This window comes from Alosa alosa, chromosome 20 (assembly GCF_017589495.1).
Source record: "Alosa alosa isolate M-15738 ecotype Scorff River chromosome 20, AALO_Geno_1.1, whole genome shotgun sequence".
In the NCBI taxonomy this organism is placed as follows: Eukaryota; Metazoa; Chordata; class Actinopteri; order Clupeiformes; family Clupeidae; genus Alosa; species Alosa alosa.
This window is the reverse complement of record NC_063208.1, coordinates 11,748,176-11,764,710: the sequence shown is the minus strand read 5'-3', so window position 1 is coordinate 11,764,710 and position 16,535 is coordinate 11,748,176. Positions and strand designations below refer to the sequence as shown.

Genomic DNA, 16,535 nt, shown 5'->3' with positions numbered 1-16,535 from the left:
AATTTACATCACAAATGAAATTTCATCCCTCTCACATTAGTTCCTGGGCTGAAATCTCAGATACTGACTTTTGGTTTCATCTGCAGACGAGTGATGCCTCCAGTTCCTCTTTGGTGGGCCCCAGAGCCACCAGAGTGAAACTCTGGGTTGGGGCTCGGGACGAAACAGCCTGATGCCTGTGACCACTAAGGAAGAAGCGAAGACTGACAGGGAGTTCTGGGCCGCCCCCGTCCTTACCTCATGAAATTCCAACTCTTATCATCCCCAGCAGAGGTAGGTAAGACTTTCTGCTTTGATCAGACTCCCTCTCATTCTGTTCCACTTCAAAGTGCTTCTCCTGGGCAGTAAAGGCATCAGCTAGCTGGTCTTCCAAGGCTGCTCGTGACAGCTTTCACAAACCCCACAACCCTTTTGTTTTTCAGGGCTTCATCACGTGTTAGTCCTCTTACATATTAATTTCTCAGTCTAGGAATCACAAGTTGTACATACTCTGCTTATCATGCCATGGTGTGTCACATGTCACATACTGAAGTGTTGATGGGAAAGCAGTGGTTCATATGGTAGGCTAGTGCAGTTGTCTATCTGGCATGTTGAACAGTCACTGAGACGTCTTCCAAAAGGTCAGGGACCTTCTTTTAGTATAGAACATGTCGAACGGGTCACAAACATGTTAATGGTCAATGACATATATCCATTTTCATTTTGGAGATATAAAGTGAAAATGACTGGTAACACTTTAGTTTAGGGAACATGTTAGCCATTAATACAGAACTAATGGCTAACAAATACATATGTGTACGTATGTGTATATGAATAAGTGCTCAATAACGTCTCTATTAAGCGTAATTACAGCTTTATTAGGTATTTATTCAACTGTTTCTTATTCTTACTGAAAAGGTGATGTATTCTTTGTAAGGTGATGTATTCTGTAATAAGCAGTTGACCTTGATTTAAGGTGATTGATACATATATGGATCAAAATAGAAACTTTACAGCCTTCTAATATATTGTCTAAATATGTAACTAGTATGTCACTCTGTCACATATTCAGGCTGTGTATTAGGATTCCAAAGCTGTATAATTTCCTCTATACTATATACCAGTAACCTTTAGACCAAGACCAAGATAAATGTATTTAACATGCGTTCCCTAAACTAAAGTGGTTACCAAATTATGGACAGTAAAATGTGCATTGTATGCAAAAAACTCCCACAGAAGAGTTAATGTTGAGGCTGAAATGATCCCCATCCTCCAACAATGCATTCTCAGGTCATGACCTTCTTGGATGAGAATTCCCACTTCTAAGTGTTAGTTATGAGTGGTAACAGTGTACTGAAAGGAGAGAGTGTGTCGCTCATGTGAGATGAAGAATACACCTCTGTATCTCTGTGTTTGGGGGTTCCCCCACCTGTGTGTTTGTTTTACGCACATCTTCGTTCACGGCCTACTTTCACTTAAGGTCTCACTTCTTTTGTTCATTTCATGTCAAATGCTGTTACTTTTTTCCACCGCTGCTCTGTTTCATGTGGTGAGCCTCAGACCAAACAACTGGACTGACATATTTGGCTTTTCTGTAGTATTGAGCTGTTTCCAGCCAGCCACACGTCGGTGGAATATAGAAACCCCGGTGGGCCTTTAACCCAATACACACCTACCCAGCCCACTGGCAATTAAATAATACTTTTAAATACCATTCCATCCACATGACAGAAAATGAAAGCAATTAATACATATACAGCTATATATACTTAAGTAGTTATTTACTGCTTGAACAGATTGTTGTTGCAATAAATATCATATTAGTTGTGGTAAGATTAGAATGATATTATTACTATACTATTATATGTTGTGACTATAATGTGTTTGAAGTTATGTCCTCAAATCTAGCATGTCTTTTTGATTGCCTATAGGTAAAATGTGAATACTACTCTTGTGCCAAGATTAATAAAAAATATATAAAAAATGTATAGTAAGAATTATATTGTTACATTAATACAACCCTTATGTGCGAAAAAAAAAGTTACGGTAACCCATTACAATCTCAGCACACATCTCTCACAGGCACACACAATGAAACTGTGCAAGCACATAGACACATAAGCACATGCACATGCACATGCACACACACACACACACACACACACACACACACACACACACACACACACACACACACACACACACAGACATACACACACACATGCAAACACACACACACACACACACACACACACACACACACACCATACCCGCAAGCACACACACAAACACAGACATACACACTGTAGGTGGATAAACCCCACAAAAATGTCTCACTGAAAGATTCCCTTCTCAGAATCTTATTCACTGAGTTAATCATTGTGGAGTTAATCATTTACTCTCTGTGCTATTTTAAACGGCAGGGAAACGGACAAGAGTGTGAAATGAGTGGCATATATACCACTATATGAAATTCAGGGCTGCCATTTATGGATACATTTTAACTATATAAATTAATAAATGATAAATAAATAAATGTAATTATTAATCTAAACATGCATTAATAAGTGTAAATATACAGAACATGAATAATGTAATTACTTGTTGTGGAAAGCTTTTGATCTTTTGCTATTTTAATTTAAGGTCCACATCATTTCTTGTTCTCTTATGCCAACAATCACCAATGATATGCCCATACAATGATATGCCATACAATCACCAAAAAATAAAAGGGCAAACATGCAAGCGTTTGATAGTATAAGGAGTGACAATTTAGTTAAAGTATGATATGATGTATAGTGAATATATCTACATTATAGTCATCGTCACGTAGATGAGCATCAACTGGACAGCAACACAGAACCGGATAATGTACAGCATAGGACAGGAGCGTATAGGACAGGAGCGCGATGGGGAAAACTGAGTGGCGGAGCTATAGGTTGACTAAACATTTAAAGGCACCGTCTACTGACATTGTAAACATTTTTTTAGTGGTACTGTGGACATACATGACTGTTGTTAATCCCATGTTAATAAGGTTATTATTTACATATATGTTTTATTGCTAATGGTCAGAATACGGGTAGGTTCAATAAGTAGAATACAATCATGGTCGTCATGGTTATGTGTACACAAGGAGTGTGCACCGATGGGTCTACTACCTACATTGTAAATCACTGTGTAAAATGTAAAAAAAGATGTTGTACAGTTAGCCCACAAGACAAAGTTAGTTTAATGTTATCATAAAAAAAGTTATGCATATTTTATTGTTTTTTTTAATCATGAGAGTTAGTATTACTGCTACCAGCGGCAGTACTAGTAGTAATTCATTCAAAAGTCACAGAAGGGGACCTGACACAAGTAGTGTGAGGATGTTCATTTTTTCCCTCTGCGCGTAATCAGAAGGAGTGTTAACCACACGAGAAAGCCTTCCATCTGCTACTACATCTGCTCCACCAACTCCTCGCTGTGGTCACTAGTGGAATCTAGCACTTCCATGGTTCAACGATGGTTTTCCTATACCTTCCTTAACATGGTTCATATATTTTACAACTGTTTTTGCACATTGATATAATCTAATTGTGATTTCAATTGATTATCTATGTCTGCAGTATGTTTTTGACAAGCATGCAAGACAGCATTCTCTTTGGACACCATAGTCAAGTTTCTGAATATTACTTGAGTAGATTTACATATCTGAACATTTAGTGTGGAATGGCAACATTACAGTGCATGCATCCTTTTATGGTTACTTATCATCAGGGAATTAGTGCAATTCATACATTAGTCATAGTCATGGTCTGAGGTCAGGCTTTGGTGAGAGATTGTGTGTGTGTGTGTGTGTGTGTGTGTGTGTGTGTGTGTGTGTGTGAGTGATTCTGGAAGTGAATTGTTTGCAACAATGCATTCTCAGGTCATGACCTTCTTGGATGAGAATTCCCACTTCTAAGTGTTAGTTATGAGTGGTAACAGTGTACTGAAAGGAGAGAGTGTGTCGCTCATGTGAGATGAAGAATACACCTCTGTATCTCTGTGTTTGGGGGTTCCCCCACCTGTGTGTTTGTTTTACACATCATCTTCGTTCTGACCTACTTTCATAAGGTCTCACTTCTTTTGTTCATTTCATGTCAAATGCTGTTACTTTTTTTCCACAGCTGCTCTGTTTCATGTGGTGAGCCTCAGACCAAACAACTGGACTGACATATTTGGCTTTTCTGTAGTATTGAGCTGTTTCCAGCCAGCCACTGCGTCGGTGGAATATAAAACCCGGTGGGCCTTTAACCCAATACACACCTACCCAGCCCACTGGCAATTAAATAATACTTTTAAATACCATTCCATCCACATGACAGAAAATGAAAGCAATTAATACATATACAGCTATATATACTTAAGTAGTTATTTACTGCTTGAACAGATTGTTGTTGCAATAAATATCATATTAGTTGTGGTAAGATTAGAATGATATTATTACTATACTATTATATGTTGTGACTATAATGTGTTTGAAGTTATGTCCTCAAATCTAGCATGTCTTTTTGATTGCCTATAGGTAAAATGTGAATACTACTCTTGTGCCAAGATTAATAAAAAATATATAAAAAATGTATAGTAAGAATTATATTGTTACATTAATACAACCCTTATGTCGCGAAAAAAAAAAAGTTCACGGTAACCCATTACAATCTCAGCGCACATCTCTCACAGGCACACACAATGAAACTGTGCAAGCACATAGACACATAAGCACATGCACATGCACACGCACGCGCGCGCACACACACACACACACACACACACACACACACACACACACACACACACACACACACACACACACACACACACACAGACATACACACACACATGCAAAACACACACACACAAACATACACACACACACACACACATACCGCCAAGCACACACACAAACACAGACATACACACTGTAGGTGGATAAACCCCACAAAAATGTCTCACTGAAAGATTCCCTTCTCAGAATCTTATTCACTGAGTTAATCATTGTGAGTTAATCATTTACTCTCTGTGCTATTTTAAGCAGCGAGGGAAACGGGCAAGAGTGTGAAATGAGTGGCATATATACCACTATATGAAATTCAGGGCTGCCATTTATGGATACATTTTAACTATATAAATTAATAAATGATAAATAAATAAATGTAATTATTAATCTAAACATGCATTAATAAGTGTAAATATACAGAACATGAATAATGTAATTACTTGTTGTGGAAAGCTTTTTGATCTTTTGCTATTTTAATTTAAGGTCCACATCATTTCTTGTTCTCTTATGCCAACAATCACCAATGATATGCCATACAATGATATGCCATACAATCACAAAAAAATAAAAAGAACAAACATGCAAGCGTTTGATAGTATAAGGAGTGACAATTTAGTTAAAGTATGATATGATGTATAGTGAATATATCTACATTATAGTCATCGTCACGTAGATGAGCATCAACTGGACAGCAACACAGAACCGGATAATGTACAGCATAGGACAGGAGGCGTTATAGGACAGGAGAGCGTGGGAAAACTGAGTGGGCGGAGCTATAGGTTGACTAAACATTTAAAGGCACCGTCTACTGACATTGTAAACATTTTTAGTGGTACTGTGGACATACATGACTGTTGTTAATCCCATGTTAATAAGGTTATTGTTACATATATGTTTTATTGCTAATGGTCAGAATACGGGTAGGTTCAATAAGTAGAGAATACAATCATGGTCGTCATGGTTATGTGTACACAAAGGGAGTGTGCACCGATAGGTCTGCTACCTACATTGTAAATCACTGTGTAAAATGTAAAGAAGATGTTGTACAGTTAGCCCACAAGACAAGTTAGTTTAATGTTATCATAAAAAAAGTTATGCATATTTTATTGTTTTTTTAATCATGAGAGTTAGTATTACTGCTACCAGCGGCAGTACTAGTAGTAATTCATTCAAAAGTCACAGAAGGGGACCTGACACAAGTAGTGTGAGGATGTTCATTTTTTCCCTCTGCGCGTAATCAGAAGGAGTGTTAACCACACGAGAAAGCCTTCCATCTGCTACTACATCTGCTCCACCAACTCCTCGCTGTGGTCACTAGTGGAATCTAGCACTTCCATGGTTCAACGATGGTTTTCCTATACCTTCCTTAACATGGTTCATATATTTTACAACTGTTTTTGCACATTGATATAATCTAATTGTGATTTCAATTGATTATCTATGTCTGCAGTATGTTTTTGGTAAGCATGCAAGACAGCATTCTCTTTGGACACCATAGTCAAGTTTCTGAATATTACTTGAGTAGATTTACATATCTGAACATTTAGTGTGGAATGGCAACATTACAGTGCATGCATCCTTTTATGGTTACTTATCATCAGGAATTAGTGCAATTCATACATTAGTCATAGTCATGGTCTGAGGTCAGGCTTTGGTGAGAGATTGTGTGTGTGTGTGTGTGTGTGTGTGTGTGTGTGAGTGATTCTGGAAGTGAATTGTTGCAACAATGCATTCTCAGGTCATGACCTTCTTGGATGAGAATTCCCACTTCTAAGTGTTAGTTATGAGTGGTAACAGTGTACTGAAAGGAGAGAGTGTGTCGCTCATGTGAGATGAAGAATACACCTCTGTATCTCTGTGTTTGGGGTTCCCCACCTGTGTGTTTGTTTTAATACATCTTCGCTTCACTGCCTTACTTTCACTTAAGGTCTCACTTCTTTTGTTCATTTCATGTCAAATGCTGTTACTTTTTTCCACCGCTGCTCTGTTTCATGTGGTGAGCCTCAGACCAAACAACTGGACTGACATATTTGGCTTTTCTGTAGTATTGAGCTGTTTCCAGCCAGCCACACGTCGGTGGAATATAGAAACCCCGGTGGGCCTTTAACCCAATACACACCTACCCAGCCCACTGGCAATTAAATAATACTTTTAAATACCATTCCATCCACATGACAGAAAATGAAAGCAATTAATACATATACAGCTATATATACTTAAGTAGTTATTTACTGCTTGAACAGATTGTTGTTGCAATAAATATCATATTAGTTGTGGTAAGATTAGAATGATATTATTACTATACTATTATATGTTGTGACTATAATGTGTTTGAAGTTATGTCCTCAAATCTAGCATGTCTTTTTGATTGCCTATAGGTAAAATGTGAATACTACTCTTGTGCCAAGATTAATAAAAAATATATAAAAAATGTATAGTAAGAATTATATTGTTACATTAATACAACCCTTATGTGCGAAAAAAAAAGTTACGGTAACCCATTACAATCTCAGCACACATCTCTCACAGGCACACACAATGAAACTGTGCAAGCACATAGACACATAAGCACATGCACATGCACATGCACACGCACGCCACGCACGCACACACACACACACACACACACACACACACACACACACACACACACACACACACACACACACACACACAGACATACACACACACATGCAAACACACACACACACACATACACACACACACACACACACATACCCGCAAGCACACACACAAACACAGACATACACACTGTAGGTGGATAAACCCCACAAAATGTCTTCACTGAAAGATTCCCTTCTCATAATCTTATTCACTGAGTTAATCATTGTGAGTTAATCATTTACTCTCTGTGCCATTTTAAAGCTGAGGGGAAACAGCCAAGAGTGTGAAATGAGTGGCATATATACCACTATATGAAATTCAGGGCTGCCATTTATGGATACATTTTAACTATATAAATTAATAAATGATAAATAAATAAATGTAATTATTAATCTAAACATGCATTAATAAGTGTAAATATACAGAACATGAATAATGTAATTACTTGTTGTGGAAAGCTTTTTGATCTTTTGCTATTTTAATTTAAGGTCCACATCATTTCTTGTTCTCTTATGCCAACAATCACCAATGATATGCCATACAATGATATGCCATACAATCACCAAAAAATAAAAGGGCAAACATGCAAGCGTTTGATAGTATAAGGAGTGACAATTTAGTTAAAGTATGATATGATGTATAGTGAATATATCTACGTATAGTCATCGTCACGTAGATGAGCATCAACTGGACAGCAACACAGAACCGGATAATGTACAGCATAGGACAGGAGCGTATAGGACAGGAGAGCACGTGGGAAAACTGAGTGGCGGAGCTATAGGTTGACTAAACATTTAAAGGCACCGTCTACTGACATTGTAAACATTTTTAGTGGTACTGTGGACATACATGACTGTTGTTAATCCCATGTTAATAAGGTTATTGTTACATATATGTTTTATTGCTAATGGTCAGAATACGGGTAGGTTCAATAAGTAGAATACAATCATGGTCGTCATGGTTATGTGTACACAAGGGAGTGTGCACCGATAGGTCTGCTACCTACATTGTAAATCACTGTGTAAAATGTAAAGAAGATGTTGTACAGTTAGCCCACAAGACAAGTTAGTTTAATGTTATCATAAAAAAAGTTATGCATATTTTATTGTTTTTTTAATCATGAGAGTTAGTATTACTGCTACCAGCGGCAGTACTAGTAGTAATTCATTCAAAAGTCACAGAAGGGGACCTGACACAAGTAGTGTGAGGATGTTCATTTTTTCCCTCTGCGCGTAATCAGAAGGAGTGTTAACCACACGAGAAAGCCTTCCATCTGCTACTACATCTGCTCCACCAACTCCTCGCTGTGGTCACTAGTGGAATCTAGCACTTCCATGGTTCAACGATGGTTTTCCTATACCTTCCTTAACATGGTTCATATATTTTACAACTGTTTTTGCACATTGATATAATCTAATTGTGATTTCAATTGATTATCTATGTCTGCAGTATGTTTTTGACAAGCATGCAAGACAGCATTCTCTTTGGACACCATAGTCAAGTTTCTGAATATTACTTGAGTAGATTTACATATCTGAACATTTAGTGTGGAATGGCAACATTACAGTGCATGCATCCTTTTATGGTTACTTATCATCAGGGAATTAGTGCAATTCATACATTAGTCATAGTCATGGTCTGAGGTCAGGCTTTGGTGAGAGATTGTGTGTGTGTGTGTGTGTGTGTGTGTGTGTGTGAGTGATTCTGGAAGTGAATTGTTGCTTTGACATGTACATGGACCTGTGTTTCTCATAAAAAATGTTAAAATACCAGCCATTAACTCATGCTCTTTCAGCAGGTGGTTATAGCACAAAACTGGTTGTACTTATTTATGGTAGCCTTAGACACGTGGTGTGTTAGAGGATTGCAAATCGCTGGACTTAACAAGAAGAAATCTAAGCAAATACTGCTCTGTGTCAGCTATCATAGGCAGTCTGCATATATAGAGAAGGCGGTACTTGCACAGTGTTTGTGATGCTGTGTGAGACATAAATGGGCTCTTTATTAATACTAATTAATAGGAATGCTGTATTGTTGTAATCAGTATTGGTCATTCCAAATAAATTAATTGTACTGTGTGTGTGTGTGTGTGTGTGTGTGTGTGTGTGTGTGTGTGTGTGTGTGTGTGTGTGTGTGTGTGTGTGATAGAGAGAGAGAACTGAAAAAACACAAACAAGAGCTAAATAAAAATCCATGGAACTGAGGAGGAAGAAGTTTGACAAAAGGAGTGCATGGATATGTGGAATAATACTGTAGAGTATTCAAAAGAAACACATCATATATGAGCACATACTTTGTCAGAGCCCAACATCGTTTAAAAGTTTCACAATACACTGATTCACACTATAACACACAACAAAACCCACAACATTGAGTCAGGTAATGATATTCAATTACTGTCCCGCCAGTCCCCTTTGAGAGAGGCTGTCACATTAAAGTGAAACTATAAATGCATATCAATGTAAAACATGACTTGTGTTTCTAATTAATGGATGGTTAGTAGGCTAATTCATTTTGAGATAAGACAGTTGAAAACATAATTTTAACTCCAAACATTTGAAAGAAAGAAAGGAGTGGTGACCAATTGATGGGTGATGCAATGATTCGTTTAGCCTATATTTAGAATGGAGGCGGAAGCTCCACAAAAAAAATAATAATAAAAAAACAGGAGGGATGAGCCAGGAGTGATGTCACTTGCAAAATTATTTCAGGTCTTGGTTATGTGATTTTGGATATGGGATTTTAAAATGTGGCGAAGATATCATCATCATCATCTGAGCAAAATTTTCATACTGTATAATTGATCTGGACCTGATTAATGATTCACGCACCTAAAGTGAATGGCAACCATTTTAAAGCAGATGGACTTGGAAGATGTTTCCTGAAAGACTCATCATGATCTCTTGAAGTCTGCTGCAAGAGCTGGTCTGGTGTATGGATAATCATTACTACTGGGTTAAATGGGAGTCAAATATTGACAGTCAAATAAATGAAACAGAAAAACCACAATCTATAATAAGATCTCAGAAACTTGAAATAAGAAAACCCCATCAACCCCAACAACAAACCAAAATTGCACTTTTCTTTTTAGTCTTGGATGAACAATGAAAGGAAAGCCCAAGGGAAACCAAGACAATTTTTCCATATCAGTGCACTCTTTCAAAGGGAGAAGTTCACTACGTGTATGAGCGTGATCAGGATTTGTGGGCGTGTGTCTGTGTCTGTATCTGTGTGAGTGCAAGGCACTGCACGCATGCGTGTTTCTGCTTGAAAACTTCATGGTTTCCCCTACGCCTTCTCACTCACTCTTCAGTACTGACTCTGTGACATCACTGGAGTTTCCCCTACCGGGCAGAGAATATAAAACACACTGGCCGACACACCAAAACCAGAACAGCTCAGAGCCCTCTGACAATCAAATCATAAATTATCTACTTCAAGCTCCAGCTAAGAAACTACAGCGGTGAAAGAATGGCACAGGACTGGAAGAGCGCTGATCTGGAAATTGGGCAGCCGGGAGTTGAAGCCATGGAGGAGCAGACGAAGATGGGTGCCTCCACGACCCTCAGGGGCTGGAAGATTGGTTTGGCTCTACTGGCCATAGGACTGTGTGCTGCTTCTGCTATCTTCTTCACAATCCACAACCAGGTGAGCCTCCCAACATACAAACACACATGCCTGAGAGCATGAAGACGTGTGATGACACAATGATGTAGAATAAATAATGATGGAACAAATATGATAGCAGGTATTTATGCTTATGCTTATGCTTATGTCCCGTAAAGTGGGCAAATAGAATTCAGGATGAATTGAAATAAACACAACCATGCATGATGTTTAAATTGATCTCTCTTTTCTCTCTTTCTCTACATTGTCGTCAAAACAGAAACAAAATGTCACACAGGGAAGTGAAGGTGAGTTGTGTTTCTCCTCTGTGGTTTCCTGACCTGTTTTTTTTTTTTGAAGCTGCTGTCATTGTGTTCTATTGCCCCTGTGTTCTGGACAGCTTCCGTGTCCCTAAAATGTCTCCCTCTCTCTCTTCCACAGTTCTAGGCCACACTTTGAGGCAACTCTCTAAAAGGCACACGGGGACCAGCCAAATAGCCATTCATTTAGAAGGTGAGTGCTTTAGTGGTGTGTAGAGGGTGGTGTGTTTGGCCTGCTTAGGGCATCTAGGCAACACGGTTTCTGTACAGTCACTCCTCTGGCGTCATGTCCAAATTTTGTCTCACTTTTGTAAATCTAAATGTGACAATAGTTCAAGGAGACCTGTGAAGATCAGACAGTAATTAGACAGTTAACCACTACACGAGACTTTGAATATTACCACTGCAACCTCAGCAGGACTAGACTTGGTTAGATGGATGGATGGTTTGAGAAGACGGTTTACAGTCCAGCAGGTGTTACTGGGATGTTGCTTAGTAAAGGAAGATACAAACTAATCCCTTCTCTCTTCCTCTTGCAGGAGATACCAAGCTCGAGACAGGTGAAGATGCAAACGAGGTGCAATGGAAGGACGACGTTGACCATGCATTCCATCATGGGGGCCTGAAACTGGTGGACAATGAGATTGTCATTCCCAAGAAGGGCTTGTACTTTGTCTATAGCCAAGTGTCCTTCGACGTCGACTGTGGCAGCACCACTGACCATGAGCACCCGAGCCATGCGGTCCGGCGCAAGTCGAAGGTGTTTGAGGGAGAGCATACACTGCTGAATACAATGCGCTCCAGCTGCCAGGGGGCTAGCAATGACCACTGGTATGGTGCCATCAACCTGGGAGCCGTCTTCAGCCTGGAGGAGGGTGACCTTTTGAGCACCACGACGGGGCCCATGCCCTTCGTGGAAGAATCTGCTGGGAAGACCTTCTTTGGAGTGTTTGCTCTCTAAGTCAGTGTGTGTGTGTGTGTGTGTGTGAATGTATGTGTTTTTGAACGATGTCTAAGGCGAGAATAGAAGGAGAGCAATGTGTGAAGTTGTCTTTAAGAATACACTTGTTTTATGTTAAAACAATGTTCACTCCATTGTAGAGTTCTACATTGAGATCATGCTGGATCATGATCTATTTCATTTGAAATGTATACTTATGTATGTTATATGTATACTTATACATCTTGATGTATCTGTGCAGTATTTGCATATTTACTGTATTTACAGAAACATGAAGTGATGTCGGTGATCACTGTTGACCACTACATAAGACTACAGACAATGTTCCAAGAACAAAAAACAAAGCTGTAATGAATGTATTTTTATTGAGCTGACATTATTATTTATTTTAATTATGTATTTTATTTATGTATTTGTATTTGTGTTTATTGATTGTATTTATATTTATATTTATTGGAAGGGTTTTATAATTATTTATTTATTTAAATAAAACATGTATGAAATTTAACTTCACTGCATTTGTCAGATGCTTTTAAACTTGTTGACACTCACATAGTAAGGAAAGTAAGGAATACTGTATTGTGTGCCAGTCATTATAAGGGAATAAATATTAGGGCTAACAGGACCCTGACACAGACACTTACATAAACACACAATCTTCCTTCACAACTGCTTTGTGTAACAGGTCATCAAGTCTATCCTGTCAGTCTATCAGACAAATTGCTTTCAAATAATTTCCTTCAACATCAGTCTGGAGTGCATGGAGGTATACTAGGCCTAAATCTAAGCAAGAACTATTTTTGCTTATTGGAATACCCTGTGTCGAACCACAGAAACAGGGACTCCCCCTAATGCAAGCTGGGAGAGAAAGTAATTGCCTAACTTTCCAGACCTGAATACATTGTCTTGCTCATAAGTAATCACAGGACCCCCACCCACCCACAGACTTATTAATACAGTGGCAGAACAGGGGCCTATTGAAACTCATGACCAGTATAGTTCCTCCACCTCCTCCAGAGGTACACTTCCCCCCACCACACACACACACACACACACATAAGATCATGTTACTCAAGTCATGTTACTCAATCATCATGTGTGCTTGGCCTGTAGTTCTGTGATGAACAGCATCATGTGATGTTAGACGTGACTTTTACTGTAGTGCGTTCATGTGGCTGAGGGAGGGTCGGAGAGGGTCCCCACTTTGGAACTCCATACTTCCGAACTGACAGTGTTCACTTGACATCAACAAACGGGCGACATTGTTAATGTTAATAGGATAGCTAGCCAGAAGGCTAACATCCTGTAGTTATTCAAAGGTAAAAGGTGCTTTTGAGTATAGCATAAACAAACAATGAAGTGACTTATTTGGGCATGTAACAAGTCCATTTTTTTTTTATCTCTCACTGTTGAGTGACGTCAAAACATTCTCCTGGGGGCTCTCACAAAGCTCCCACTTCAAAGCCCGAAGTTCCAATTTTAGGTGTGACATATCCCCGCTAAACTATAGAATTCTCCCACTTCCCAAGTTCCCAGGTGCTCATGAACGCACCATTTGCTGTAATTTTGCTTCTTTGCCAGCCCCCCAGAGGGAAGCTCCCCCAGGACAAGGATCTGCCATGGAGACCTGTGCAACCACAAGCTCCAGAGGAGCGATCCTGCCACTGTGGGTTTTTCATCTCCTCTGTCTCTCTCTGACGCCTGCTTGCGATGGTTTCCATTTGTTGAACTGTTTCCTTCGAGGCAGATCTGCAGCCTGCGGTCGGCTGAGAGGGGGGAAGTCCAATCTCCTGCGCTTGGGCTCTTTATGATACTCGGTCTTTTCAGGGCAAACCCCCCACCCGCGACACCCACAAATCACCCACACACACTCAACCTAACTCCCACATGTACATAAAAAAGATAACAGATGGACAAACAAATAAACATTACTGGAGGATACCACCATAGGGGGCTCTTATACCATTAACCCCCCAAAATGCACAGTTGTCCATCCAATAAGCATTTCAATTCAAAGCAATTCAGTAGTGATGAATTCTCAGTAAAAAACAACTTGTTTATTGATTCACCAAATCAGAACTACAATAACCACATTTCACATCGTCTCTAGATTAAACATCTAAAGCAGTCAATATAAATATCTTTTTTTTAATAGCATGTGCGAATACAATTATACTTCTGTGTTTAAGAATACATATCATGTACAGACATATAATTTACAATTGTGCATGTCATTATTCATATAAACATCAATGATATCTATCATCAGACAGAAACAGAAACAGGAACCGGAACAAGATCATCAGAGACAAGTGTGTGAGCCAATATTCACAGAGTTTAAAATGCCTTAAAATGATTGTAGGTGAGTTTACTGTTCAACCACTGTTCCTTGAGAATGGTGGTCATATGTTTTTCTATTATATAAAGGAGACAAAATGAAGGAGCAAAGTCTGTCTATCTTTCCCTGCAGTGTGTGTGTGTGTGTGTGTGTGTGGGGGGGCAGTACTTTCGTTTCCTTTCAGTGTTTCCTATGAAACTTTGCTTATCAGCCTACAATTTCCTTCAGTTCCTCAAATCCATCACAGGCGAGACTATGACCTCATTCTAATTAGCAGTGACCAAACACTGCCTAGTTCAGTTGCTGGATCTGTGAAGCTGTTATACGTGACACCTGAACAGTATCTGACACGTTGATTCACACAGTATCACAATAATGTAAAATGAAATAAAGCCATTTTTTGCGGTAAATGTCTTGCTGTGCGCTGTGTCCTATATTCAGTACATAACACTGACATCTACGCATCCTTGCACAGACATGGAAGACGCAAGCCACGGCGGTTTGAACTTGAAAGTGACACTACGGTGCAATGATTTCATTTAGAAAGTTTCGATCGGAGGCAGGAAAAGCCATAAGAAAGGGGATCGCTATGCAACGGAATGCTACTGCACTGCACCACTTTCCGGTGTGTATGTGTGTGTGTCTGTGTATTTGTGTAGGTGTGAGTGCGAGAGAGATTCAGATAGAAATACAAACTCATCACACACCCTTTCCAAGAACTATAAGGTAAACTGAAATCAGCAGAATCAATTGAACTGGACAGGCAGTACTGCACTGCCTGCTTCAGCAGATGTTTTCTGTCGTTATTATAGCACTAGTGCGCCAATGTATTTTGTATTTTAATGTATTAGTGTATTTTATATTTTTTAAACATCCAATTGAGTTTTCCAATGAGACATTTATAGGCCATTAAAGTAAGAAAAATATCAACGGCAGAAATTAGTGTAATTTGGAATTATATAGAGATAGAATCAAGACTAAATACACTAATGAGCTGTGATAATATCTCCAAAATGCTTGAGAAAAACCTACCTGCCAAATAGCTTGTACAGGTGTACCTCAACTGATGTTTTTCAAAACAGAGAGGTTGCTCAAATATTCAAATATTAAAATAAGTTTGTTATATTGTACTTTGCATTTTTTTATGTAATTATTTTTTAAAGCATCCTCACATTACAGTTTTTCACAAGTGCCTAGAACTTTTGCACAGTACTGTATTTCACATTCAGACACATTCAAACGTGCCGCTTTCATAGTGTTCAAATATGACCTCAGCGATGCTTGCCCGGCTGCTTGGCTCTGTACCAGTAGAGGGAGCTGGTGAGCCTGGTGCACAGCAGGAGAAGAGCGCTGCTGACAGGCTCTACCATGCAGCCCTCCAGATCTGTCAGTGGATGAGCAATGAGTGACACAGGTTGGGGAAAAGGAAGGGTTCACCTAAGGTGAGGGTTCAGATATGTTTTTGTGTTTCGCCCATATTTCATGGAATCACTCATCAAATCGTTCCAGATTGTTAACTTATGCCTTTCTGAACACAAAACACACACACACACACACACACACACACACACACACACACACACACACACACGCATTAGTCAACATTGGTTTTCCTGCACTTTATGTCAGATAAGTCAAGTCAGTATACTGAAGATGGTATGCATATTCTACATCTTCATCTGTATCATGTTTACCATCTGTTGTGAAAGCCCCTCAGACCTCCAGAGAGGTCATTGGTGTAGCGTGGTGTAGCGTGGTTCGGTGAGGTGAGGAGGGGGAGATAAAGGTTCTCCTATGAGTTTTCAGGTAGAGTGCATAAGATGGATTTTTTTTTGTTTCATGGAAAATCACTCAGCCTTTCGTAATGACTCAACTGTTCACCCCCACCTTAAGTCTCCCCCT

At 39.1% G+C, this 16,535-nt stretch overlaps 2 protein-coding genes across 2 annotated transcripts in view; one reads left to right on the top strand and one right to left on the bottom strand.

Annotated features, from left to right (window-relative positions):
* Positions 1 to 10,879: 10,879 nt before the first annotated feature.
* Positions 10,880 to 12,610, top strand: tnfa (tumor necrosis factor a (TNF superfamily, member 2)). Its single transcript, XM_048230196.1, has 4 exons — positions 10,880 to 11,056; positions 11,295 to 11,322; positions 11,456 to 11,527; positions 11,874 to 12,610. The coding sequence occupies exons 1-4, from the start codon at positions 10,880 to 10,882 to the stop codon at positions 12,293 to 12,295; spliced, it is 699 nt and encodes a 232-aa protein (XP_048086153.1). The 3' UTR covers positions 12,296 to 12,610.
* Positions 12,611 to 14,330: 1,720 nt separating this feature from the next.
* Positions 14,331 to 16,535, bottom strand: part of gabbr1b (gamma-aminobutyric acid (GABA) B receptor, 1b) — a 101,961-nt gene continuing 99,756 nt past the window's right edge. Inside the window, 1 exon segment of the mRNA XM_048229246.1 lies at positions 14,331 to 16,535. This exon segment is cut by the window's right edge and continues 717 nt beyond it. The gene's annotated coding sequence lies outside the window, so the exon portion shown is untranslated.

Bases quoted from the DNA above. Each gene is read 5' to 3' on its own strand.
- tnfa (XM_048230196.1), top strand. From the start codon at position 10,880: ATGGCACAGGACTGGAAGAGCGCTGATCTGGAAATTGGGCAGCCGGGA. The intron at 11,057-11,294 runs GTGAGCCTCCCA...TCGTCAAAACAG, and splicing joins TCTTCACAATCCACAACCAG to AAACAAAATGTCACACAGGG. The intron at 11,323-11,455 runs GTGAGTTGTGTT...TCTCTTCCACAG, and splicing joins TGTCACACAGGGAAGTGAAG to TTCTAGGCCACACTTTGAGG.